This window comes from Neolamprologus multifasciatus, chromosome 4, assembly GCF_963576455.1.
Source record: "Neolamprologus multifasciatus chromosome 4, fNeoMul1.2, whole genome shotgun sequence".
NCBI lineage: Eukaryota > Metazoa > Chordata > Actinopteri > Cichliformes > Cichlidae > Neolamprologus > Neolamprologus multifasciatus.
The window spans coordinates 22878034-22899555 of NC_140442.1; the positions used below are offsets into that span (position 1 = coordinate 22878034).

A 21522-nucleotide genomic window follows, 5' to 3' on the forward strand; every position below is an offset into this window, starting at 1 on the left:
AGGAACTCGGTTGTGTAACTGGCAATTTTAATAATTTTGTGCTTTATGTCAAGAGAAAAGTCAACAGAAGCTGAAATAATGAATCTTTTATTCAAGCTGCAGAAAATTAATAAAGCCACATTGTCGATTGTGCTGCTTTTATTTAGACTGTTGTTTCAACATTTACTTATTTTTTTAGATTAAACAATTATTTAACAGATTATTTGGAAGTAATCATACAGAAAGCCCTAGTTTACTTATTGTTTGCATTAAAACAAAGTGGTAAACACATGTTACGTGTGTTACAGTCGCTTTGTTTGATGGAAACCTTACATGATGGAGTTTAAATAAGCTCCTTGAGCACTGAAGGAGACACCCAGATGTGGGAAAGATAGCACAGCACGCCGCTAAAGGAATTAGCGGTTTTAACTTTTGCACTTTCAGAATCATTTCTATCTTCTGTCAGCGTTATAACACCTGGTGCTAAACACAGAGCAACACACATGCTTTTTCTAGCTTCTCACACGTGGCCTTTTCTGATTGGTGTTGTCTGTCCGTCGAGCGGTTCAATCAGCAGCAGCCCCGTTGAGTCAAGTGCCGCAGACATTCCTGGTCTCTGCAGGACATTCCAGACCTCCTTCTTCCAACGCACACTATCCAGAAATAACAGCACAGAGATGCAAACTCACTCACATGCTTATGCAAGCGTACACGTAACGTTTGAAAACATGCAACTCTGAGACACATGGTCATGCAAAGCTCCCCAAGGGCCTTCTCTGTCTAGACACGGAGGACAAAAAACCCCAAAAACAAAATACTCTCTCAAGCAGCTAAATTCAGTGCACGCTCCCACATGTGATTCCATTATGCTTTCACTGCAAGTATAAATACTGAATGAAGAATAGCACTGGGTAAATGTTGGATTCAGTTTGGCTTCTGTTGACTTTCTCTTCTTTTCATCTGACGTTTTTCACACTTCTGCCTCCATTTTTTCACCCTTTTATTCTCCCCCCCTCCTATTCAGGCCTGGGTCCCTCTTCACTCCACCAGACCCTCCCCCCAGGCTACCCACCCTCTCTGCCAGGCTCGATGCCCCCTCCCTACCAGTTTGCCAGAGATCCGCAGTCTGGACAGCTAATCGTCATCCCATCCGAACACCTGCCACACTATGGTAGGAAAGCTGTTGTCTTTGTAAAAGTATCAGTGCAAGTTGGCTTCCGTTTTGCTCGAGCAAAAACAAAGGAGTACCACTTTTATACAGACAGATGTTACTGTTTGTACTTTCTGTAAACAAATGAAAATGGAAAACCACTCATGTTTCTCTGGCTTCATTTTGTAATTTGCCATCAGCTGAGGCTATTCTGTGACCATAAGCCACCCTAAACCCTGTATCTGTGATCCTGTAGCAGTGCATTGTACTTCTTTTCCCCTTGTACATACTCAACTCAGTTTCAGTCGTTTTCCTTTACAGTTGAGTAACACCTAATGTGCATGGGGTAGTTATAGCAATGCAACAGTGTGGCAAGGCAACTGTGGCAAGGCAACAGTTTTTATATTAAAACTGCATCAGCTGGTTTCCTCAGTGCCCAAAAGCTACAAAAAGGATGTGGAGTATCACAGTAGTAAACATGCCCAAGTTCCAATAATTCTCTATCAAATTCAGAATATCCAAAAAAATCTTTTTGTAAGTGGGGAAAAAAACTGCTTTGTAAAAAGCAGAAACTTTGAATGGACATTTAATTCTACTTTCTTCTCATGGCTCTGGCTGCTGTTCTGCAGGTGGTGATGTACTGGAGCGTGGAGCCCCAGTGTGGTCGGGTGTGTACGGTACAACCAGCACTTTGCAGCATGCGGCCCAGCTGCAGCTCCTCTCTCAGCAGCAAATCCTCCGACAACACGAGCTACTCATGATTCAGCAGCACACGGCGCAGGTCCTGGAGCTACAGAGGAATGCACAGATAGCTGTGAGTGGACTTTGTGCTGTTAAGCACCTTCATGTCAACAAACAACATATTTAAAGACATTTCCATGAATATTACACATTGTATAATCCAGCTGTATGTAGACATAAAGGCATAAACACAGCAAGACAATGTTAGATTGGCTTGCAGTAGGATTTTAGTTCCCTGCTTTCATTGCGCTTCCAAAAAGTAAAGATCAGTAAACAGCCATATCCTGCAGCTGCAAAAGAATACAGCCAGGGAAGTCTAAACAAAGCACATCCCACAATTCATATCCTGAGTCTGTCACATCATACACACACGGTGCGTGCGTCTGTCAGAAATATCTCCTCTCCTGTGTTGTAGGAGCGCCTAAAGGCCAGTGAGCACCGGCCAGAGATTGAAGACAAAGCAGACAAGCGTAACACTGACTCAAAGCCCAGACCCTCCTCAATTTCATCCCCGTCTCCCTCACCGGTGCTGCATCCCCGCAAACCTCCTCCTTCCTCTCGATCTCCAACCCCGTCGACATCGTCCCTAACCCCGCTGCCTCGGCTCCCCTCTCCAGTGACCACACTGAAGTCAGAGGAAGGTGGGCAGAGAGTACTGTCTCCGCCGAAGCCCCTACCTCACCCGCCTTCACCCCGTTCAGCGTCTCCCCCCCCTTCCTCGCCACGGCGGCCTAAACAAGAGATGTCTGAAGAGGGGGAGGTGGGACAGAGGGAACAGAGAGAGGGGCAGAAGCCGACCTCTGCACCCTTTCAAAGCATCTACTCCGGTGAGTCTGGAGCAACCTAACAAGTGAAAATGCAGCCATCTTCGCTTTTCATCATCATGTCAACTAGAGTGGATACATAAGACTTTTCACGGTTTTCACGGTAGTCCAAACATAAAGTGTCTTAAGCAATGAATTAATCAGGCCTACCTCCTGATATCAGACAAATTTGCTGTTCTAACTTATATTTTTGTTTGCCTTTGTGACAGATCTCCCTCCAGGTTATCCTTACCAGTCCATCACGGCCCCATTTGGCTCACCTTTTCCTCCTTATCACATCCCAACACCCACAGGGGAAAATGCAGAAGCTGTCCCACCCCGTCGTGTCTGCTCTCCTGCTTTAGCTGCCCCTTTGCCCTCAGCCCATCTCCATTCAAGGCTTTTGGACACAGATATCATGCCTCAAAAGCTAGAGCAGTCAAAGTCGGGATCTTTCCTCAAACAGGAACCTGATGTGGAGCAGGGAAAGCTTGACATAACACCAGAGCCACTCGGACCTCTTCGGCAAAGCTGTAGTCCTGCCCAAGTCACCCAGGACAATGAAGAAGACAGGGAACCCCCAAAGCCACAGCCTCAACCGTTACCTCTGCATGTCCCTAGTCCTCCACCACAACAGGCCAGAGGGCTGGAAGTCAGGGAGGAAGAGAAGGAAGAAGGTCAAATCAAAATAGAAGTTTCAGCTTACTCATGTCTGACAGCATATTCTGAGCCTCCTACACTCACAGAAGCTGAACCTAAATCCAAGGTCATAAAGGATCCAGACCAAACGCATTATGCAGAGTGCATCAGCACAGATTCAGACAGACAGGAACTGTCTCAGACATGTGCATCACTAGATCAAACCACCAGCGCTTCATGTGAACAGGAACAGCCAGACAGTCCAGTCATCTTGGATGCTCCGAGTCCAAAAGAAAGTCTTGTTGATCCTCCTCTCTATCCACTTCCTGCCCCTACCGCTCCACTTCCACTTGTCATCACTTCAGAAGATCCCATGGCAGGGATGCTCGCCTTGCTGACAGCTAGTGAGATGGTTCATCCTCTATCCATCACCCCACCTGCCCCAACACTCATACCACAGATTGAAAGCTGCAGCACTGCAGGACCTATGGAGATGGTGGCGCTGGAGGGGATGGCCCTCCTTAGCCAAATGGCTCAGCAAGAGTTAGAAAACAGCCATAAGGAGCAAGGTAAGCAGTTTCTAACAGATGTAATAAACAGCTATTTATATTTATGAACTCCTCTAATTTTAGTTTTTTCTGCATCCCATCCAGATGTGACATTAGAGGGTCTAGACTGTCTTCTTGAAGCAAGCAAACAAATCCTTCTGGAGGCCATAGAGAAACAATCCCACATTGATCTGCCCAGAACGCTGGACCCCAACAAGAAGTACAGCTGGCGGCAGAGGAAAGAGGAGCCGGTAAGATCAAGAAACGTGTGGCCCACAATTGAAAATGAGCCGGTTTAGGAAATGTTTCTCACCTCGTTGCCTCTCTTTGCAGCTGTACAGTAAACTGCCTCTGGATGTGTTGGACACAATGGAAGTGGAACTCCGTGTCCGCTTGGCTGAGCTGCAGAAGACGTATAAAGAGAAGCAGAGAGAGCTCAGCAAGCTCCAGCGACGCAGAGACAAGCGGTAAGTTTTTTTTTTTTAACACTGCTTGCACAGTTGCTGTAAGAGTCACTACAACGCGAAATAATCACAAAAGTGCGAAAAATGCTCCCATGTTTCCGCTCCTGGACTAACACACGCTTAAAATTGTTTTGTTGTGTCAGTGAGCGCCAGCTGCAGGAAGATGAGAGGCGCAGTCTAACCAGACGGGGTAGAGGGCGACCTAGAAAGAGGAAACACTTGGCCACACCTACCAAACTGGACAGCAGGCCTGGAAAGTGAGTGAACCCACAAATGTAATCTGCTGCTGACTTTTGCCGTTTGTTCTCCTTTACGCATGCTTTTCTATATGCATATTCAGCAAAGGTGGATATTTCTGTCCCAGGGTGGGTAGGGCGGTGCAATACTCGGAGGATTCTGAAGCAGGGGAAGGACAAAGGAAGAAGTTCCGGGTGTCCAGAGAAGAAGAGGAGACAGAGGCAGGAAGTGGAGGCTTGAAAGTGAAAAAGAAGAAAAAGAAGAAGAGCTGGAATGACACGGAGCCATCTACTAGTCATCCGCTGGAGGTAGGCTACCTGGAAGTGCATTTTTTTGGCAGTAGGGTAATGCGACTGGTCTCGTATAATTAATGATGAGTCTGTGGTGATGGTCTTAGGTGCTAAAGGCAAAGCGTGGCCTCCTATGTGAGCAGGAGCAGCTGGCGTCAGACCTCGACAGAGCGCTCTCTCTCTCGCAGCTCGGCTCTCTCGGCGCATCACGCAAATTCACCTCCAACACGAAATCGGAGAAGTCGAAGAGCAAGTCTTTGGAAAGTCGACTCAAGGAGAGAGGAATCCACTCCTCGGTCAAAGCAGGAAAACACAAGATGGCTTCCAAGGCTTCTGCTTCAGACGCTGCCCGGAAAGTGAAAGGTCAGAAGAAGACAGCTTTGTTCTCTCCCATGAGATCAGAGCTCAGCAGCTGCTCTAACAGTGAGTACCTGGAGACAAAAAGTAGCTTCATGTGTCTTTTCCCCAACTGTCAACACAGCCCGAGTTCTAGAGTGACCTACTTTTAGCTAATGCTGATACAGTGTCACTTTTTATATAATTCATGGTTAGACTTGGAAAATTAAAAGTGCAGCACATACTCATGTTTTATGCCACTTACGTCATTTTACATTTGTCAGTCACTGGCTTCAGCACACAGAAAAGTGCTGTAGAGATGGGAGTTGGGTCTGAAGTGGTGGGAATTAGATTTGCATGTGCAAGACGTCCACAGATAAAGTGCATCAGAACCACTGAGAGCAATTTAAAGGTGCACATGTGGATCAGTTTCTGGGTGACCTGCTTGATCACTCACTAATCTTGTCTTTTTTTGTCTGGCAATGATTTGCTTTCTTGCATTTTTCCCCATTTTCTTGACACATGCTCGTTGGTTAGATGGTGTGGAAAGTTAGATTATCTGCGGCTGACTAGTTCCAGATATGCTGGGCTTTGCTGCATTCGTTTAGAAAATAAAACATTAATCTCTGTGAGGCTGTGATATTGAAACCAAGCGGAAACTCTCTTTGTGTCTGAGTCTTTGTTTCCATCCTCATGACCTCATGAATGATTAACTGCACTCTCTCCACACCAGACTCCGATTCAGAGGAGCACACTTCTGCTCGAGGGGGCTGGCCCCCTCTCTCAGGGACGCGCTCCCACGGCAGCCTGCCCAGGAAGAGGCGGTCCACTTCATCGCCGACATCCCTGCTATCCAGTGAGAAATCTCAGAAGAAGAAACACAAGCACTTATCCCTACTGCTGGAGGAAGCGGGCCTCAGCTCCTCTGACGACTCCTTCGACCAAGGTTACTGACCAAATCTTAGAGCTATTTGCCGCTTGCTGTCGAGTCAGACATCACTGTGTCTTAGAGCTTGTGTCTTAGTTTGGTCTTCACTAAGGCAGCTTTTTTGGGTTTTTTTTAAGACTGTGCTTTTGCTTGACGATCTCTACCTCTCTCGCTGCTGGCCTCTCTGCAGAGTTGCCATATTTTTTTAAAACAAATGTTTACTTATTTCTACGGTGTTTTTTAAAATGCCTGGATTGCAAACTGTTTTGTAGCATTTGTACATTGAACATTTTGTGAATTGTGAATTTTTCGCCCCCTCATAAAATTGTATTGCAGTTTGACATCTATAAGCTTTATTAAAGGTGTTGATTTGATTGCTACAGAATGCAAAGCGCCGTGGTCCTTGTGTCTGCTTCATCTGTCTGTCCGTCTCTGTCAGTACGTCCAGCTGCCCAAGTGCACCTCACACATCCTTTGAAGTGCTCTGTTCGTCAAATATCCCTGTGGATAGCTGGAAAATGGCTGTTCTGCTTAAGGGTTCACACTTGGAAAGCTAGAAGATGATTTCAGAGCACACAGAGCCCAGTCTGTTTGGACAGATAATTTCCTTGATGCGCTTTTAAACGGTCATAAAATAGATGTGTAATGCTAGTGTTAGTCGTCGTGCTTCACTTTTGTTTTTAGACCAACGCTTCTTGAGCATGTGGCCTGGTGTTTGACGTTTTTGGGGGAAAAATGACCCAAGAGTGATTTTGGGATATTTGGACAATAGAGCTCCTCCTGTGTGTCTACTAAACCTTCAAATAACCCTTTTCCCTTTACGTTGCTGTCTCCGACACCTTGCTCTGTCCTCTCACCTTTGACCCCCACCCCCATCCCCTTCCTGCCCTACTCATGATGCTTTTAAGTGTCTCAGCCTGTTCCATGTGCTTGTGCTGCTGCTACTGCGACATTACAGAAGCTTGGCGAGGACTAGCGCAGCCTTGAGCCTACACTACCGCGCCATGGCCATTCTGCGCTGTGGCTAAAGCTTTGCTTAAGCTAGACTGGGCTAAGGCCAGGCTACGTTACGGCTAGGCTCTCGCCGCTGCGCTGCTCCGCCCCACCCTGTCTGAGGCCACACCCCTGTCACCTGCTCTGTAAGTAGGCTGTGCCCCTCCCTCAATTTTATTATTGACTAACATGGACTATGCTGAAATTGAAATGCCTACAGAGAATATTAACTTTTTTTGGGGGGGAGGGTTTTTATTTTTTATTTATTTATTTTTTTTATTGTTCACACAATTTGGAGCTCTAGCGGTAGCCATGGTTACCCCCACCTACCAAGTTAATGTCTACTGATAGCTTGTAAAAGTTTAAAGAGACACATTTGGTGTTGGTTGGGAACAGAGGATGTAACCATGGATAATTAAACCACATAAGGGGCCTCACAGGGCTGTCCTCTCAGTGCCTGCTTGTCCTAACGTCTGTCTGCTACTGTTAACGCACAGTGGATTCACAGTACAACATGTGCACCAGATTTGGTTCCTAAAAGTAACTGTTAGAGCCTCGAAACAAGTCTTTAAATGTTTTCGTTCTTGTCTTGAGCTGCAGTGAAAGTAAACTGTACAATTAATTGGGGTTAAAGCCTAAAAACCCTGCAGTGACCAGCAGGTATGCTCCAGGGAAACCTGACAGCACCTCTGATTCTTCTTAGAACTGAGGCTTTGAACACAAAAATCCAGAACCACTTGATTTTCAGCCTAGTGATGAGTTTCCTTTCGCTAACATTTTTTTATAGTTCTGTGCTTTAGTATCACTTAAATCCCAAAGTTATAGCCTTTTAATAATTTTACAGCTCTTAAATGTACTGTGTATCCACCCTCCATGTTAACACTAACCCCCTCTGTTCATGAACTGCTAACTGCCAGCTACATGCAGCTAACAGCCACTATGCTACACTCTGAGTGTGTGTGTCTCTTTGTGTGCTCTTCTGGCTTGTCAGAGGAGGAGGAGCAGCTTTTATTTTATTTCCATGATGTTTTTGAGTGTTTTTATTTTTCCAATAATAAATAATATCCCAGTCAGCTCACGCGGGTTTTACCGACTTTGTGGGGACCTTAATCTGTTTCACCTCTTACATTATGGGGACATAACTACTTAATGGGACCTCATGATGCAATGAATACATTTGAAGGTAAAGTGATGTTTTCAGGATAGGTTTAGGTTGGGATTAGGTTCAGGCAAGCTACAGCTAAGGTTATATGAAATTTCCAGTGTAAGTCAAGATAACGTCCTCTGAAATCAGCTGTGGTGGGTGTGTGTGTGTGGCTCAGATGCATGTTTATGGTTGATTTTTCTTGCTGTCGCTTTCTCGTGCAGCTTTACATAAAGGCGGGCTGCGGCGGTTCAGACAGTGGATCTCCTCTCTCCACTGTTGTTTCTCTCCTGCCTACACGTTAATGTGTGTTTATGTGTACTTGTGTAGACACATAGTTAAAGATCCGGGCTGCTGCAATAGCGGTGTTATTTCTTTTGTTAATTAGCCCTCTCTGTGGTGCACTCTCTCTGCAACAGTAGGAAGCGATCTGACCTTTGGTCCAGACCTCCTGCCGTGAACACATTTGTCTCTGAGCTGGAAATCTTTTCTCTGATGCAGAAACCTCGGAGGATGAGGAGGAGGAAGAGTCGGATTCAGACGACGACCCCGGTTGTGAGGAGAGCGGGCTGGGTCTGCTGGCCAGGTTTGCGGCGAGTGCGCTCCCTGTCAGCTCAGCCTCTTTGAGCCTCCACCACGACAGCAAACACTGCAGCAGGCAAAGCACTCTGGGTAAAAGATCTTACACACAAATGAGCTGTGAACTGATGTGCCTTCTCTCTCCTTTTGTTTTAATGCAGACAGACCCGGTTCACTCTGCTTAAACTGATTTCACACATTCCCCCGATGGCCTTGAACTCTATTGTGTTGTTTTTGTGGTTGAGCAGATTCACCACCTGAGCATTCGTTCAGGATTTTCTTATTGATTGAAGGTTAAATTTTAATTCATTTCGTAATTGTCACAATAAGGGTGTGTGTAACGATTCACCCTTGAATTATGTATTAGTTTCAAACTGATCAATACTCCTATTCACAGTTATTGATTTCAGGCAATCTACCACTTCAGTTCGTTAATGACTGGATGTTTATGGGAGGAGTCTAGTTTTATGCATGTGTGAGAGATACATAGGAAAAGTTTTTACCAACATATGACCCTCTCCTCACCTCCTACAGGTTCAACAGAGTGCGAGTGGTCAGACTCAGGCTCGGACGTGCGGTTAAGGAAGTTCCCTTCTCTGCTGCATGGAAAACGCTCCGCCCCCGAGCTCCCCCTTTTGCCACCAGCGACCCGCCGCGTTGACCAGAGTAGCCCCACCAAGCGAGACGAGGCCCTGCCAGCCAAACGCAAACCTCTGCCCAAATCACGCCCTACGCCTCGCTCACCCCGGAGATTTAGTTTCGACCTCGCCAGCAGCTCTGGGTTCGGAGGTTTCAGCGAGGATGAGGGCTGGAACCGCCGACGCAGCGAGAGGATTTTTCTCCACGATGCCACGGTTTCAGCAAATCAGATGTCTGTGTCAGCCTCCACCCCTTCCACCAGTCAGAGCTCCTCGTCCTCCTCCACCAGCTCGGCCCCACCGCTCACACCGAAGGCCGTCTCCAGACCGAAGCCCACTCAGCCCAGCAGAGACGGGAAAGACGTGGTGAAAGTATGTCAAGAAGTCACTGAGCTGTTACCGGCTCAGACTGAACCACAAAATCACACCTTTTCCCCCTCTCCTCTCACTCCACATCTTTTCGCCCTCTCGTTCAGACTCCTGCTCCCTCGCATCCTTTTTTTTAAATTTTTTATTTTTATAATTCAAGTATTTATTAGATTTTGAATTTTATAACAGCAAATACAAAGATGCAGCAACCAAAAGCAAGAAGCAAACAAACAAAATAAATAAATAAAAAACAACAACAAAAAAAAACCACAACAAAACAAAACAAGTGAGGTTTTAACATATTTGAGCTTAATAACATATTAAGCTCAAATGTCCAAGTCAGGTAGACATGTAGGTGCAAAAATTGTCCCACTGTTCCAGCACAGCTTCCGTCACATGATGTATCTTTCCCAGCATCTTTTTGCATGCAACATTCCCAACATTCCCGACTCCTGCTCCCTCGCATCCTTTTTTCTATTGAAATGTTTGCTAGTGTGTGTGTTTAGGAGTGTATGTCAGAGCGCCAGCAGGGTTTCCTTTACTTCAGTCAGTGCAGCACTCCCCTGCTGTCTGCGGCGTGTTGCTGACAAGAAAGGACAACTGCAGGCGGCTTGGATGCACCCCCCCCGTGTGTGTGTGTGTGTGTGTGTGTGTGTGTGTGTACACAATGTGATTCTGCCCAACAGAGCCTCGGTGACATAATTTATTCATATGCATGTTTTTAACTGTGTTGTAAAAACAGAAAAAGAAGCTGAAGGACTCTCCTCTGCCTGTGAGCCCGTCCACTCTGTGCAGTCCAGTCACAGACAGCCCTGCACCACTGAGCCTCAGCCTGGCACGTAAGAGTCAACCAAAACCCAAGACCAAAGCCAGAGAGGTCAGTATGATGATAAATTTGCTGCAAAGATGCAAACTTAATTATGCTGACGAGGACAAAGCCAAATCTTTAAAATTATTGGACCTAATAGTGCAAAAGGTACTTTGAGGCTTGGCGTGTGTGTGTGTGTGTGCGTGCGTGCGTGCGTGTGTGTGTGTGTGTGTGTGTGTACACAGTATCAAAAGGTCTTCAGAAACAAACTAATAGCTTGTGTTGGATTTAACACTTTTGTTTTGTTAGTGAGGGGAAAAAGTAAACCTAATTGTGTGATTTCTGCCAAAGTGTTGTATTTCTCACCATCTGCCGCCAGACAAAACTTGAGTTTGTTTTGGAAAAGGAAGCAGAAGTGTGTGCAGGGCTCTTTGTGCTGGTGGAGATCGTTTATTCGACAGCATAAGCGTTGTAATATGCTACTGTTTGTGTGTGAAAAGTTCATTTGTGGAGTGTCAGCCTGGTGATTTGGTGAAGGTGCCAAAAGTCAACATTAAGTAGAAAAGCCACTGTGTCGCGGGGGGTATCACTCTTGTTCCAGAATAATTTGATTGCAAGGAAAATAACATCATCACGGTTTTTTGGGAATATAATCAAATCTGCTTGTTTGTGTTGCAGCCTTCCAGGGGTGCGGTGAGCCGGCTGATGGAGAGCATGGCGGCAGACGAAGACTTCGAACACAACCAAGACAGCAGCTTCAGCGAGGACGAACTCGTCCCAGCACGAAGCAGCAGCGTGTCAGAGAGTGCCTCGACTCCCGGTCAGTGCCCGCAGACTCGAACCTCAGATTGTCACACATGCTAAAATGATAGCATGTATATTTATTACTGTTTGGGGTGGTGTTGTGTTCAGCTCCAGTGCAGTGTGTGCTGGATAAGGACTCTCTGGTGGACGGACTCAGAGTATTGATCCCGATGGACGACCAGCTACTGTACGCAGGACATGTGAACACTGTACACTCCCCTGACATGTGAGTACACATTAGCAGACTTGAAAAACATGTGAGGCGTTTGAGCAGCTTCTTAGCTTAGCATAAAAGTTTGAAGCGAGCTTTCTCAGTAGAAGTTGTAAACACAAGAAAAGCCTAAAAGTTCATGCTGTCCATCACATAAACCAAAGCCGTCCAGTGGCCCGAATTGGGATCTTTACCAGGCCAATTTTTGCCCTCGGGCCTTATGTTTGACAGCCCCTGCTTTAACCACACACATGCATTCACACAAACATGGAAAAAGGAAAACATTAAACATGACATTTCACTGATGAGTTTTTGACCCACTCCCACTGTCGACATGAAATTTCACATCTGTGTTAATTTGGATCCCGTATGGTTATGTTAGACAGATATTTTTGACCCTGTGGTTGTTCTTGCTACAAGTAAGTACCACCAAAACCACATTTTACCACAATGACAGTCACACAAAGTGAAAACAATAGTAAAGAGAGTGGGTTCCTCTATCTGCTACATTTCAAGCTCTATCAAGATATGGCCTAAGCTCTGGTTCTGACAAAGAGACCACTCACACTTCCAAGAACGCTGCTGTGGCTCAGGAGACTGTCTGACAGTGTTGTTAAAAGCAATGACCCTTGCTCGATGACCCCAAGCTTTTGACCAACTCCCCTTTTCCCACAGATACAGTGTGGTGGTGGAGGGGGAGCGAGGAAACCGACCGCACATCTACTGCTTGGAACAACTACTCCAGGAGGCTGTGAGTATCTATGTGAAATATGTGAGGTGTAAAGAGTAGCAAAAATAAAGTATATATGAAATAGTTTGATGCTTTAGCTTGCCATATAAGAGTTCCTACTTCTGTGTGTACAGATCATTGATGTGAAGCCTCCATCCGTGCGTTATCTCCCTGAGGGCACCCGCATCGCTGCCTACTGGAGCCAGCAGTACCGCTGTCTTTACCCCGGCACTGTTGTCAACGGTGCGACAAGAGCACAAACAGCCACCACTTCAATGATAGGATTCATAAGCAAGTTACATTGTTGCCAGCAGCACAAACAAATGCAAACAATCTTAGCAGAGCTGCACTTTCATTGTAGGGATGTTACTGTCTTGGAGATTGTAAAGGAAACGTAACTGGTCTGGATTCAGTTCTTGACTTCAGATCGAAACATGCTACATCAGCCCTTTTAATCGAATCTAACCAGATACAATCGTTCCTGCTGACCTGCGTATTTTCGTTTCTTCCAAACAGGAAGTTCAGACATCGATGAGAATGACGATCTCATCACGGTGGAGTTTGACGATGGCGACACGGGCCGCATCCCTCTCTCACACATCAGACTGCTGCCGCCAGACTACAAGATCCACTGTGAGCACGAAATATGCATACAACACAGTGTGAAAGGTTTAGCACCAGAGACACTCAGATTAGTCTTGGAGAAGGGGGAGTCTGCACGCTCTCTCTGGCTCTCTTTGCACTTTTACATTTGAATTTTGTCTGTTTTTCATAAAATGCTCTTATACGCTACGCTGGCCTTTTCAAACTGCCGTGTGTGAAGCCAGATTCAGGCGTCAAAAGTAGTGAGAAAAACTGGGACCATGAAGCACATTGCTCCCTAAAAAACTGAACATATTTAATGATCACTGAGTCCTAATCCCAGTGTTTCTCTTTGGGAACGATAAGAGAATGCTGTGCTGTTCTGTAATAAGCAAGGTGCTTCCAACACTTCCTGAGGGGATGAAGACAGTAGAGTGTATGCTCATACATAACAGTATCCTAAACATCTTAGCCCAGTTTGCACATTGCAGACAACCAACATGAGCCCCCAGCCCCCTGAAATCTCCTGAATTCATTATTAAAACTGTGAAAAGTGCAAACTTTAAACCCTTGTCTTCTTCTGTAAAGGTGCCGAACCATCCCCGGCTCTGCTCGTGGCCAGCTGTTCCAGGAGGAGGGTCCGCAAATGCAGCAAAGAGGGTAAAGAGGCGGGAGCAAAGCCAGAGGAGACCACACCCAAGATCAAGGGAAAACCTGGTCGCAAACCAAAACCCAAACCAGGTGAGCCAAACAAAGTACTAATACCATCACATTGTCACGAACTCCTCAACTTTCTGCTTTAATCTAATAGAAAACTTTTATTCCCAAAGCTGAATGTCTCTGCGTACATTTTTACATGCTTGAGATTTTTTGTTTATCAGAGATAATAACAGAAACACTTCTGTGTGGTTTCTTTCTGCATTCATGAGAGAGACCACTTTCGATGAGTCACGTTTTTAAAACAACAGAACCAGCAAAAATAGCTTGAGGTTCAGAAGTGTCAGACATCTCTAGTTTGACCATGTGTGTCATCTCTGATGTCAGTTTAATGAATTTACTCAAACTGCTGCTGTGCTGTTCTGTGAAGCTCGCAGCCTGTAGCTTTAACTGTAATAGAAAGCACGCCACTTGTCCGATTTGCTAACGCTGCCACGTTTTGACTGGGTAAGCAGTTCTTAGATGTAATATTTTCATTTTAGAAACGTTTGCTTGCTGATCTGTCTACCCTGCTCAGCATGACGAGCTGCAGACCACAAAAGTCACGAAGCCACACAATGGAAATGTCAGCAAATGCGGAGTAAAGCAGGAAATAAAATTACATTTGTATTGTTTTTCCTCTTTTCCCCACAGAGAGCTCCATGAACTCACACGGTCGGGAGAAAGCTGATCCTCCACCTTCCTCCACCCAGCCAGTTGAAAGACCCCAGGCTCCAGCCAAGCCCGCCCAGGAGCGACCCTCCTCTGTCCAGAAACCAGCTCAGGAGAAACCCCGCCCTGCATCCCGGCCAACACTGGGAACCCAAACAAAACCAGGCCGAAAGAGCTCCGCTACATCCCCAACAAGCAGCCCTACGCTTTCCAGTCCAGTGCCCAGGAAGAGCAGTCCGGCGCAGCCTCCAGCTTCTAAAGCAGCTCGTTCTCTCCCTCCCTCGCTCTACCCCTCCACCTACGGTAAGGTCCTGACTGTGGATCTGTACAGCGAGCCAAACCTCAGCTCGTACAACAGCCAGCGCAGAGAGAGGGAGAATAACAGCAATGTCAGTCCTACTGCAAACAGGCCAATGTCTAGGCCCAGTATAACTGCTTCATCCACTGCATCCAAGCCTGCTGCGTCATCCACACCCAGACCTACTTCTAGTTCCTCACCTAAAACCAAACCCTCCTCAGACCATCACAGCAGCTCTAGACCCAGCCTAAGCTCGGGACTCATGCCCAGCCCCATTTCTAGGCTGTCAGCAGGCAAAGCCAGCTCTTCTCTGACTCCCAGACCTTCATCATCATCTTCAATATCGTCATCCTCGGCTTCCAGAACTAAAATCAAGATGCCGTCCGACCAGCTGTCGTCCAGGCCGAGCTCCATCTCCAGGCCCAAGAGTAGCTCTGAGCAGGGTGATGTGAGGCGGAAGTCTCTCTCCGCAGAGCCCCTCGTGAAGCTCGACCACGAAGGAGTCACCTCCCCTAAAACTAAGAAGACGAAGGCTCTGATGTTGCTGGAAGGTCGTGAAGTTAGGCGAGACCACACCCCCATTAGCACAGCCACAGCCAATCAAAAGCTACTAAAGCCTAAAGTGAGAGCTCCGGGTAGTGAGACTGGTGTGCCAGACAAGGACTCAACCTACAAAGCTCCAATGATGGCTAAAGAGAAGGCAGACAGTCGTGGAGGTAGAGGACAGGAGGTGGACACAAGAGAAGAGAAAGGTAAAAAGGAGGAGAAAAAGGAGGTGGAGAAGAGGGAGGGAAGAAAGATGAAAGAGGAGTCTCAGAGCAGCAGCAGCTCAGACTCAGAGGAAGAAGGAGAGAAAGGGAAAATCAAGAAGAAGAAGAAATGCACCTCAAGCTGCTCTTCATCGTCTTCGTCCTGCTCTGGTTCTTCCTCATCTTCTTCCTCGTCGTCATCTTCATCATCATCTTCGTCGACTGACGACTCCTCCTGCAGCTCAGATGAAGAGAGGACTCCTACACCTCCACCAGCCTCAGTCCAGAAGCCTCCAGAACAAGATAAACCTAAAGAAGAAGCAAAAGAAGAGGAGGAGGAAGAGGAGGTGAAGAAAGAGGTTGAGGTGAAAATGGAGGAGGAAGAACTGTCTCCACCACCACAGTCTCCCTCCCCTTCAACCTCTCCAACAGCTGCTGCTCCTGCTCCCTCTAAACCGGCTAAGCCAGCCACCGGAAAGGGCTCTGGACAAAGGGGTCGTCCTCCAAAACCAAAGCCCAGTGGAGGAGAGGGGAAAGCGGGGAGGCCAAAGAGGAGAGAGGGGGTCCACCTTCCCACGACTAAGGAGCTGGCTAAACGTCAGAGGCTTCCAAGTGTGGAGAACAGGCCCAAAATTTCAGCTTTCCTTCCTGCACGACAGCTCTGGAAGTGGTTTGGGAAACCCACTCAGGTGAGGAGAAAAATCTTTTTCTATCATGTAGGAAAAAAATCAATGAAATGTAGACATCGCTCTTTTCAATTTGTGACCAACGTGTCCTTTGTGGCCCCTCCAGAGACGCGGTATGAAGGGCAAGGCTAAGAAGCTCTTCTACAAAGCCATTGTGCGTGGCAGAGAAATGATCCGCATCGGGGACTGTGCAGTGTTCCTGTCCGCCGGCCGCCCCAACCTACCCTTCATCGGTCGCATCCAGAGCATGTGGGAGTCCTGGGGCAGCAACATGGTGGTCAGGGTCAACTGGTTCTATCATCCAGAGGAGACGAACCCCGGCAAGAAACTCACAGACAAGAAGGTAGAAGTTTGTGCTCAACACTGATAAAAGGTTTATAAAGAAAGACAGCGTTAATGTACTACACTTTTTTTATAGAGGTTTATAAAAATGTGTAAGTGTTTGAGGAGCTTCCAGCTTTGTGTCCTAAGTGTAAGATTGCTTCCTCTGCAGAACTGGGATCAGATATGCGGTCAGTCTTTACCAGCAGCTCTGCACTCTTCCATCCAGAGGAAAGACTTTATGGAGGTGAGGAAAAGTTTTATCTCTGAACTTCAGACTTCATATTCTATTGCTGCTTATTCCAGTATGGACAAAGTGTACTTAAATGGATTCACAACCAGGAAATACAACTGAATACAGCCATAAATAATCCTGTTGGTTGGAAAAGGAAAAATTCATACAATGTTCTTTCTTATTTGTAATAAAATAACTTTCTATAAAAAAAAAAAAATCACTACTATTTGGCCTTGCTACATGTTTTGCATGCTAGTCTTAAGCCACTGCCGATCTCTATTAGCTAGAACACAATGTTTAACATCAGCTGTAATCCCAAAGCTAGTCCATTTTGGACTAACACTAACTTTCTTTGCTACCTCACTGTAACTGAGAGATCAATAATAATCGTTTTTTAGGACAAAATAAAATGGCACTAGAAAGAAAAGACAAGTTATATAATAACTCACCGTCACGGCAGATGGCAGCTGTAGAAGTAGTGGCTCGTTTTCTTCAGTCAGGGTGATTAGCCTTTGTTGTTATTTACCATTTATGTGTTAGTGTTGACTTGTCTGATGAATGTGGGCTACAAAAGCAGTAAACGCCGCCTGTGTCTGTCGCAGCGCGCCCTCTACCAGTCGTCTCACAGCGACGAGAACGACGTGCAGACGGTCAGCCACAAGTGCCTGGTGGTGAGCGTGGAGGAGTACGAGCAGATGACCCACACTCGCCGCTACGCCGACAGCGAGGACCTCTACTACTTGGCCGGCACCTACGAACCCACCACGGGGATGATCTTCAACACCGATGGAGTTCCAGTCATCTGCTAAAAAGAAAAGAGAAACTCACTACGAGTTGATAAAACCAAATTGTGACCCGGCTTACTTTGGACCTCACTGGGAAGGAGTCAGTACCCAACCTGTCAAATCACTGATTTTCACTGGCAGTGGATCTTTTCACAGACTCCATGAACAGAACTGCTCTGAAACACTTTAAGTAAAACAAAAAAAAGCAAAAAATTAAGAAGAAGACAGTCATGAACAGCTACTACTACAGAAACTGGAGACACTATGTAGACAGTATTAGAAGAAACGTGTCTCTTGAAACATTTGCACACACGAAGGTCATGAACACGCTTCTGTTTTCCTTGTGTTCACGGGAAAGCTTTTCGAACACGCATGAACACTTCGGTCTCCTTTTACAAGTAAATGCACCCTGTCTAAAGAGACACACGTACGCTCACACGTGCACAAACACAATGTAAATACAGACGCCATGTGACACAGTTATATAGAGGACAATAATGAGTGTTTTTATATTCATCTAATAGATTTATGTCCGAGTACTTTTTTCTAAAGAGGTAAACAGTCAAGAAGCTTTAATGAACTGTGAATGGAGATGCAGGAGATGCAGGCCTGTGTCAGTCTGTCCACCCCCAAACCTGCCCCTCGCCCACCCACACACGCTCCGGCTAAACGGACAGACAGACCCCGCTGGTGTGATGTTGTGATTATGTTGCCGTGGTGATGTTACAGTCATGTTACAGTTATATAAATGTATCTACAGAACAGCAGGAGCGACAGACAAAGAGAGAAGGAGATGCACAGAAAGAGAGAGGTAGACTCCTCCTTACCAGAGAGCACTTAAAAAAACAAACACTTAAAAATCTATCCGTCTTTAATTTAAACGCCCCTCCTCCTCCCACACAATCCCCCTTGACAATCCTAACTTGGGCAGACAAAACTGCCCGTGCGCTTCTAAAAACTTCCTGCTCCCCCAGAGACTCAGGCTAAAGAGAGAGGAAGGATCTTGTACTATTAAAAGCACTTCTCATTTTCATCTTTGAGCTCCTTGTTTTTAAAGAGGGAGGGGGGGGGGACGAAAAATCCACCCCTGAAAACACGCAAACACTAGAAAACAAAAGCAGCTGCTGTGGAAGTGTGCTGCATTTTGTTGTTTGCCCGTTTTGTTTCAACGCTTGGAGAAGTGGACCCCAAAGGAGGCGCAGACATGAGATGTGGTGCCTTAAAGGCCTGTCTGGATTTTATTTTATTTTTTTAAATAAAAGCATCCTGGGAAATGTAGGCCACCTCTCTTTTTACTTTACAAACAAAATGGGTAACCAAGAAAGAAATAAACCACAACACTTGATGAAAAAGGAGATCTGTGAATGCACTGCGTGATATAAGCTAATGTATCAGCAGTGCAGGATTCCCAATGGGTGGATTTTTTTCCCTCCTCCTCCTCCTTTGTTTTTTTTGGTTTTGTTTTTTTATTTAAGGTTGTGAGCGCTGCAGCCGGTCTGAGAAGCATCAAGGTCATGCCTCTGATATTCGCCACGAAGCTGCCAGCACTCGTTAGATCAACATAATTCAGTTTTAACACTCCTCTTCCGCAGTCTGCAGCATTTGCAACCTCCAAATGTCCTGCGCTTGGATGCATTTTATTTTATTTTTTTCTTTTGCTTCTGCTGTTTTATGGATGTTCATCGTTTTAGCCTCTTTAATCACATTTTGCCCTCCAAGCAATCATCTTTAACAAGAGTGCACTTTGAATGAGCTCCGCTGCAGAGGAGAGTCTTGTATGTTTTCCTAAAGTATTTACTAACCCGCTCCCCCCCCCAAAAAAACTCCCGCTGCTGTCACCGTCTCTTCTCTGCACGCCACCGTTCCCCCGTCAGAAACAAGCAGCGACACATTCGTCTTGTTTTGACGTTGTTTTTTTGTTGTTGTTAATTCTGTGTGCCTCGTTTCACCGTTTTTTAGTGGGAGACTGTTGAATGTCGTGCTCAGGATTGTGAGCATTTTGAGAGGCCTTACTCTCCCAGGCCTTATGATGATGATGATTATGATGATTCGCCAAATCTTTTACACACACACACACACACCCCTCCCGAGTCCTGCACCTTCAGGAGGAATAATCAGATATGCTCCCAGTCTGCTGGGAAAACGCCTTCTTTATGATCATGTTTTGGTTTTGCAACCTATCCAACCTACCCGGAGCTCTTAACCGACTTTACTTACTTTGTTGTGTATAATTTGTATTGGATATAACCGTATCTTCTGCATACAGTATATCAGTGTATGTATACATGCAGTGTATGGTAGCTGTATGCTGTATAAACATGTAGGTTTAAAACATGTTGCCCTCTCTGCTTTGCTGCAGAGTTTAAAAATTGTCTTGTTGATATTCAATAGGTTTAATATTTTCTACTCTTGTTGAGCTCTTATGTCTAGATTTGTCTAATTTTTATCATACCCTATATATCATGTTTTTAAGTCACTCTGGAGGACAACCCCACATGTCCCTGTTGTTAATGTGGCAGCAGTGCCAGCACAGTAACAATTGCATATGCATTTATATATATATAATCCAGATGTGATAGCCACAGAGTAAAAGAGAAAGTTTGATAATGTGCTGCTAGTTTATTAGTATTTAAAAAAAAAAAAAATGAATCAGGTACAGAGTGAGTCCATGTGCCACTTTCTGAGATTGCTAAAATCTTATCTGCTAAAGCCCCACCTGCTCCTGTCGGTTCATTTCAGACTAAAACTCGATGCATTTCTGCAGATAAACGTTTTTAAATGACAGGCAGGCCGAAAGTGTCTCGGCTCGTTGGCGTTTGGATGTGTGGGAGCATCGTGGATACACAGGTTGCACCGGTGTTTGCAGAGTGAACAAGCTCCGTATTAAAGTGCCCGTTATGAATGTTTGTTTACCCCTGGAGCTGCTCAAGCACTTTTTTTCTGTGTGTGTATGTGTGTGTGAAGGACAGAGGTAAGGAGACTGATAAGGCATCAAGCTCTTATCTCCTGCTGTCACCACACACACTCTTACACACCCTTGTAACCCTTAAAGGTGTGTTTTATTGCCTTCCAATCTCTATTTGCCCCCCCAATCTCCATCCAAAGCCCAGCCTTAGGCCTTCATACAGGGTCCAACACAAACACACACTTATTTCCCATTTCGCCTTCAATTTTTTTTGTTTTTATTTTTTTGGTCATACATTTTAAGGGTCTGACTTTGTATATGTTCTGTTTATCATTGTCTGTCTTATTTCGGCTTTGTATTCGATTATTTGCTGTGATTGCTTTTTTTGCATCCCCCTCCACACCCCCACACCCCCCCCTTTTTTTTTTTTTTTGCATGTTTCTGTGCCCCCCCCCGCTTCCCCTCTCTGAACAATCGTCCACGCCTCTCAAGCAATACTGCTGACTGGCACTGGGAGCTAGCTGCTAGAGAGAGAGAGGAATGGGAGAGAGCGAGCAAAAGAGAGAATGAGAGAGAGAGAGAGAGAGAGAGAGAGAGGTGGACTGGAGGCTGGTTCTTCGTCTGCTGTTCCTTCAGTATCGTTATCGTCCTGTTACAGAAAAGATTATTTTGAAAATAAATAGAAAAATCATCTAAGTTTTGTAAATGATCCTTCACTGTCGGGGGGAGAAAAAGCTATCAGAATATACTTTGTACACATGTCTAATCTTGTAAAAAATGCAAAAAGAATACATTTTAGAGAGAAATCTGAAACCTGATATATTCTGTCACCCTATACTGTATGTGTAAGGAACTGTTCTTTTTTTCTTTTTTTACAGACAGCAACCACGTTTATCAGTGTTTCTTTGAAATTGTTTTAGTAACTCAATATTTTATAGGCAATCAATAAACAGATGGAACTGTATGTCTCTGACTCTCTGATTTGAAAACAGTGTTTTTCATTTGACTAAAGGTGCAGACGCTCGTGTTCTGGAGCTGTTGAATGTTTTCCTACAAATTGATTCATTTTAGAAACTTATAATTAATTCATTTACAAAGCATAGCAACAGGCACTGCTTTGAGGAAGCTGCCGTGTTGTCCCGCCATCATGAATACAGTGGCCAAAAGGGACATCACAGTTCAGGTTAGGCTCGAGTGATTTG

The 21522-nt window shown here is 45.6% G+C and overlaps 1 protein-coding gene across 2 annotated transcripts in view; it reads left to right on the forward strand.

Annotated features, from left to right (window-relative positions):
* tnrc18 (trinucleotide repeat containing 18) overlaps window positions 1-21284 on the forward strand; it is a 45741-nt gene extending 24457 nt beyond the window's left edge. The window contains exons 8-30 of one of the 2 annotated variants that reach the window (XM_085158351.1): window positions 1004-1150; window positions 1759-1943; window positions 2286-2697; window positions 2904-3881; window positions 3966-4111; window positions 4194-4327; window positions 4468-4581; window positions 4689-4869; window positions 4959-5274; window positions 5921-6133; window positions 8754-8924; window positions 9366-9841; window positions 10581-10715; window positions 11325-11466; window positions 11559-11676; window positions 12337-12412; window positions 12526-12686; window positions 12912-13024; window positions 13562-13714; window positions 14324-16077; window positions 16181-16417; window positions 16568-16642; window positions 17233-21284. In XM_085158351.1, coding sequence (XP_085014477.1) covers window positions 1004-1150; window positions 1759-1943; window positions 2286-2697; window positions 2904-3881; window positions 3966-4111; window positions 4194-4327; window positions 4468-4581; window positions 4689-4869; window positions 4959-5274; window positions 5921-6133; window positions 8754-8924; window positions 9366-9841; window positions 10581-10715; window positions 11325-11466; window positions 11559-11676; window positions 12337-12412; window positions 12526-12686; window positions 12912-13024; window positions 13562-13714; window positions 14324-16077; window positions 16181-16417; window positions 16568-16642; window positions 17233-17439 — 6644 coding nt within the window. In that variant the 3' untranslated portion in view covers window positions 17440-21284. Of the gene's footprint in view, window positions 1-1003; window positions 1151-1758; window positions 1944-2285; window positions 2698-2903; window positions 3882-3965; window positions 4112-4193; window positions 4328-4467; window positions 4582-4688; window positions 4870-4958; window positions 5275-5920; window positions 6134-8753; window positions 8925-9365; window positions 9842-10580; window positions 10716-11324; window positions 11467-11558; window positions 11677-12336; window positions 12413-12525; window positions 12687-12907; window positions 13025-13561; window positions 13715-14323; window positions 16078-16180; window positions 16418-16567; window positions 16643-17232 lie in introns of both variants that reach the window. The other variant, XM_085158352.1, reaches the window with a different exon arrangement.
* The last annotated feature ends 238 nt before the right edge of the window (window positions 21285-21522 follow it).